Here is a 6,000-nt window from a genome sequence, read left to right on the forward strand (position 1 = left end):
TAGACGTGCACACTTCAGGATGACCAGGAAGCCCCTCAGACCTTGCTCACGGCACTGCTCAGCAACCTGCTCTGGGAACAAGGCTTTATGGCTGCAGAGCCGGCCTCCCCCGCTGACTAAATGGGGTCTTCGCAGATCAGAGCAGGCACCAGGTTGATCAGTAAAAGCCACTAGGTGGGGCTTCCCTGGTGGCGCAGTGGTTGAGAGTCTGCCTGCTGATGCAGGGGACACGTGTTCGTGCCCCGGTCCGGGAAGATCCCACATGCCGCGGAGCGGCTGGGCCCGTGAGCCATGGCCACTGAGCCTGCGCGTCCGGAGCCTGCGCGTCCGGAGCCTGTGCTCCGCAACGGGAGAGACCACAGAGTGAGAGGCCCGCGTGCCGCAAAAAAAAAAAAAGCCACTAGGCGCCTGCAGACTAGGAGATCTAGCATCTGGAGACCCCCGATCTCGTAGCCCCCTCCCATTGGATGGAGAAGGGTGAGCCAAAGCAGGCTCGCGGCAGGGCTGGGAGGACGGCCCAGTCTCCTGGCTCTTTCCTGGGCCTGCTCGTTTCACGGCTACCAGCCAGGGGCCATGCCCCTGGCCATGGGTTAGGGGTGCTTAGCCTGTCCTGCCCCAGCCAATCCAGGGACTTGAGCTGGGGAAGGCTGGATGGAACAGGGCAGAGGCTGGGGGGGAGGGGAGAGGCCAGGGGCCACCGGCATTAAGCATTAGCATGGCCCCTGGCCAGTGGTAAGTGCCCCAGAAGTAATCCCAGGTGACAGTGATTCCTGTTGTCTCTATGGATACCTGGCCCTGAGCCGCAGTGCCCACCCCCTCAGGGCCTGAGCCAAATGCCCCCCAGAGGGGGCAGGGGGAGGGGCGCTGGAGCCTGAAGGCAGCTCAGCCCTCCTGCCACCGCCAGACAGAAGGGCCGCTGAGCGGGCTGCTCCCACGGGTGACGTCCTCCACCGTTCCCAAGTCCCAGGGAGGAGAGCCCCTCTGTGAGGCAGAAGGTAGTGGGAAGACGGCGGGCTTAGGAACAGAGGGTTCTGGAATCCCAGCTCTCCACTTGCTCACGGGGGGACCTTGGACAAGCTCCTGTCCCGCTAGGAGCCCTGGTCTCCTCCCTGCAGTCACTGCCCAGAAGGGCGTGAGGCTGAAGTGAAGGCGCGTGTGTAGGGCAGCCAGCCCGGCAGCGCGGGTCTGCAGGAGGGCGTTCTCTGCAGCATTGGCTGGAGGCTTGGAAGGACCGATGCCTTGGGAGGACCTTGCAGCTCCCAGGGGCTTGGCTTTCTGAGGTGCCTTCCCCAAAGCAGACCCCCAGGCTCGTCTGAGACAAGCAATGCTGACCCTCTGCCCCGTGAGGCCAGCCCTCTCTGCTGCCCTCGCGCTGCTGTCACTCACCCTCAGCCTCACTGGGGACTGTCCCACACGAGAACCAGCTCAGGAGGCAAGAGGGAGCCACTGTTCTCCAGCCTCCGAGGTGTAGGAGAAAGTGCATCCTTCCGGCCAGGCAGCCCGGCACTGGGAAGGATGCTCTGGACCTCCGACTGGCCACGTCCCCCATCGGCTGTTGGACACAAGGGAAGGCAGCCAGAGGCGGGCCCTCTGCCCACAGCATGGGCAGTGAGTGGGCCCATGGGACGGACAGACAGGGTCAGGCCGGAGACGGTGAAAGCGAAGGAGGACCCAGCAGGGCGCGCCTTGCGCCCGGGGTCACTGTTGAGAGTCAGCTTTCTCCGCGAAGACTTGCCACGTGGTCACTGTTATCCTGGAAGCCTCATCCTCCGCCCCACAATGGAAGACAACTCCTTCTGGAGGATTCCTGCAGGTCCCCAGTCTACAGCAAAGCATAATTGGGAAAACCAAGCCCCTCGTTTCCCTGCCCAGGAACTCCCTGCTGGCACACAGCTCCAGGCGCCCCTCTGGGCAGAATCTGGGCAGAAGGCGGGTGGCTGGTGGAAAGGACAAGGTTGAGGGTTGGCGTCTGCATCAGTGTCCTGTGGCTGTTGTAACAAAGGACCACAACTGAGTGGCCTACGGCAACAGAAATTTGTTGTCTCACCGTTCTGGAGGCCGGAAACCAAAATCTTTGGTGTCAGCGGGGCTGGTTCCTTCTGAGGGCTTTGAGGGAAGGCTCTGGCCCACGCCTCTCCTTGGCCTGTGTCTCTTCACACCATCTTCCCTCTGTGATCAAATTGCCCCTTTTTATAAGGACACCGTTGGACTAGGGGCCCATGCTATTTGCATTACGACCTTATCTTAACTAATTCAATCTGCAATTTCTCCGTTTCCAAGTAAGGTCCCATTCTGAGGTACTGAGGGGTTATGACTTCAACATACCTCTTTTGAGGGGTTGGGGGGGCACAATTCAACCTGTAACAGCCAGAACGCCTTGTCCCCGTCGTTGGCGTCCTCGTTCTCCGGAGCTCAGCACTGCCTGAAGTATTATACGCCTTGATTTCTCCGTTGACTGTACTCCCATTAGTCTGTAAGCTCTGTGGGGGTTACTTCCTGTCCGTCTTGTCTGCCGTTGCATTCCGAGCACCTACGGAGGGCCTGGCACATGGTTGGCACACAATACTTATTTGCCAAGTAGATGGATGAATGGAAAGAGGGCTGAGTGGAAAACCCTGCAGTTCTACCTTCCTGCCAAAGTAGTAAGACCACAAGCAGAACTGAACCTCCAGGGAAGTCACAGAGGTTGGTGCCGCCACCAGAGAACTGCAAGGCGCAGAGGGCCTGTCACATTCCAGTTTCACTCATACGTGTTGTCTGTGCAGGAGGTGGAGGCTGTCGGTGACTGACAGTGGGTTATTGCAAGTTTAAGGCCCTGATTATGTGGACAGCTACAGCTGGCCTCCCAGATGTGGTATCCTTCCTGGAGCCAGTCAGTACAACAGTCCCCACCCTACCCCCACACCAAGAGCACCAGGAATGGTGAGCTGTCCTTTGCCAGGGTTAGGGGTGCACCTCCACCATCTCACTGCAGGGTCACATCAGCACTTACTCCCTCCACCATGGTTTAGTCCACGCAGAGTCTGATTATGTCAGGATGCCACACCGTTCCATCACATGGACGATGTCCCGTTGATAGACTGCAGAACCCAGGACTTAGTGATATTCTAGACACTAAAATAACATACGTGGTTGCCAAAGGGATAGATCCCATGAAAATTTGGGAACTTGCCACACCTAAGTGAAATTTTAGAGGTTCAGTAATCTGGACATCCCCTCCAAAGTGAAGGACACCTTGAGCACCTCAACACTGGGAAGAACACACACATTTTGATGGATATATCAATCAGGCAATTGTCTTTAACTTCAAGTAACAGAAACTGGAAAGAACAGCGACTTGAGATTTTTTCAAATAAAGAAGTCCAGAGGTAAGAAGTTCAGGATTGCTGTGGAGGTTCCAGAGTTTCAGCAAGAACTCAAATTCTTTCCGTCTTTCTGCTCTGCCGTCATTAGCATGCCTCATGGTCCCAGATAGCTGCAGAAGCTCTAGCCGTCATTTTCCTATTCTTGGCAGGAGCTAGGAGACTGGGCCAGGTTGGGGTGGGGAGGAAAGACAAAAAGAATTTCCTGGAAGCCACTCAACAACTTCCACTTCCATCTCATTGGGCACCCTGTCTACACGGGAAGCTGGGAAAAAGAAGGAGGAGGGGGAGGAGGAAGGGAGAAGAAAAGCTATGAACATTGGGCAGGTAACGTATCATCTCTGACCAGTGCTCACTGAGGGTGCTAGTCTCATCTAGTTCGCAAGAGACCTGAGGGTTTGCCAGCTTTGAATGTGCTCCAGACTGAGGAGAAGATTTAGCTGAGGCTGCAGCACATGCAGTTCTACCAGTTGGCACTTATGACTCAATGGATCCAGTGGTGCTTGGTGGAGATCGTGGAGCTCTAGCGGGTGAACGAGATAGGAGGGCCCCAGGGTCTTGGAGCAAAGCCACATCCTCTTACAAAATAAACCATGATTCTTTGAGATGTGAGTTTTGACTTGCCACTGGGCTCCACTTCAGACCGTACATAAGACCACGGGACGTCTCATGACTGTGTGATCTGAATGGCCCATTATGGACTGGGTGACACAAAGCCATAAAGTGGGGTGTACCCAGCGGTAAACCACCATCGGGGGAAGGGGGATGGACCTTCAGCACAGGTAAGCAGCCTGCGCACGGGGATCACACTCCCAATATGCTGAGTCATAACTCCCTGCTTCCCCATCTTCAGCCTACACCTGTGACCTTACGGAGTTTCTTAGGGCACTATTATTCCCATTCCACTAATAAAGAACTTGAGTCACAGGGACATTAAACAATTTCTCCAAGTCACGCAGCCAGTAAGTGGAAGAGCAGGGACCCGAGGCCCAGGCTACCGCGGGGATGTGGGATGGGGGGCTGGGGGGGGCGGGTCGCGGGGCAGGAAGATGGATGCAACCTGGGGGGTGGCCCGAAGCTCGGGTAACAGTTTAGGGAAGATTACAGCAGCCGGATGCAGGCAGGGTCCCCAGGGGCTCATACTCCTCGGGGAAGAATGGTCTGGGTCGCTGTCCTAGGTAGAGATGCAACCTGCAGATGGCCGGCCACAGGCAAAGTCCTAACTACCCTGGCCACTTGTCCAGCTGTGGAGACGAAGGCCCTGGCCCATATCTGCGTGCTTTTCCTCCCTGAGATGGGACATGCGACAGGACTTCCCCTCGTCCCTCTGTCATTCCTCATTATTTCTTCTCAGGTGGCTGGTGGTCAAGTGCGCAATTTTCCCCCACAAGTTTCATGATCAGCAAGGCACCAGAGGGAGACAGGCAACCTCCGCACAGGGGGCAGCAGCTGATGAGACTCAGGTGGGGCCGTAGGGTGGGGCGGGACCAGGGCCAAGGGCAGCGGCACTGGGCGGGGGGCGGGGGTGGGGTGGGGACGCAGCGTGTCATCCGTCCCAAGCGTCCCATGTGTTCCAAGCACCGTCTCCTCCATTCTTGATCTCAGCCAGCGGCTTCCACCACCGATGTGGTCCCTGGACAGGCACCCGTCCCTCCAGGCATCTGCCCTGTAGGGCAGCCAAAGCCCAGCGCCTGCCCCAGGCTCTCTCCTTCCTTGGGGAAGGAGCCGCCCCACAGACCTCTGTTTGTCTCGTTGACTGTCCCCGCGTCCAGGGCCCCATGGCTGCCAGGAGGCTGGATGGAGGGGTGTCACGGGCTGGTCTCCGCCGCCGGGACGGGCAGCGAGTGGGGCTCAGGTCACGGGAAAGGCCGCCGGGATGCGAGGGCGCGGGGCTCAGAGGATCTCGCTCCCTTGGCCGAGCCGGAGCGCCCAACACCGTGCCGGTCCTGTCCCCAAAAACTTCCCCTGCTGCCAGCTGACGGCTCAGCCTGACATGCGAAGCTTACTGAGCCTGGAGAGAAGCCAGTGGCCGAGGGGACCCGAGGAGGGGGGAGGGGCTGCGGCGTTCTGGCGACATGGGGCGGCCAGGGCGTAGGGGGCAGTATGGGGAGCAGGGAGACAGCGAGATGGGAGGGGACATCCCGGACGTGGGGAGACATCCAGGGTGTGAGGGGACAGTGGGGTCTGAGGGGACATCCTGGGGTGTGAGGGGACAGCGGCTTGTGTGGGGACATCCTGGGGTGTGAGGGGACAGCGGCTTGTGTGGGGACATCCTGGGGTGTGAGGGGACATACCGGGGTGTCAGGGGACATCCCCGCGCAGGCTCCAGTAGGTGGGTGGGGGACAGGGCTGTAGGGGCGGCTGGGACAGCCCGGACTACGTTTCCCAGCAGGCAGCGCGCTCACGTCACTTCCGGCGGCGCCCGCGGCGCGCGTGTGGGAGTGAGCGAGCGAGTGTTTACTTCCGGCCGCCGCCGCCGCGAGCTGAGGGCCGAGAGAGTCGGGCGGCGGGCGCGGCGGTCCCCGCGCAGCCATGGACTGGCTCATGGGGTGAGTCGGGCGGCGGGCGGCGGGGTGGCGAGGCTGGCGGGCCGGGCCGCGGGAGGGGCCGCGGGGCGCGCCGCGGGCGGCACCGGTCA

At 59.5% G+C, this 6,000-nt stretch overlaps 1 protein-coding gene across 1 annotated transcript in view; it reads left to right on the forward strand.

The window, feature by feature from the left end:
• The first annotated feature begins 5,791 nt into the window (after positions 1-5,791).
• Positions 5,792-6,000, forward strand: part of MOB2 (MOB kinase activator 2) — a 50,231-nt gene continuing 50,022 nt past the window's right edge. Inside the window, exon 1 of the mRNA XM_027090422.1 lies at positions 5,792-5,911. Coding sequence (XP_026946223.1) covers positions 5,895-5,911 — 17 coding nt within the window. The 5' untranslated portion in view covers positions 5,792-5,894. The remainder of the gene's footprint in view (positions 5,912-6,000) is intronic.

This window comes from Aethalodelphis obliquidens, unplaced genomic scaffold (genome assembly GCF_003676395.1).
Source record: "Aethalodelphis obliquidens isolate GAN/ISIS:26980383/991018 unplaced genomic scaffold, ASM367639v1 scaffold69, whole genome shotgun sequence".
Taxonomy (NCBI): Eukaryota; Metazoa; Chordata; class Mammalia; order Artiodactyla; family Delphinidae; genus Aethalodelphis; species Aethalodelphis obliquidens.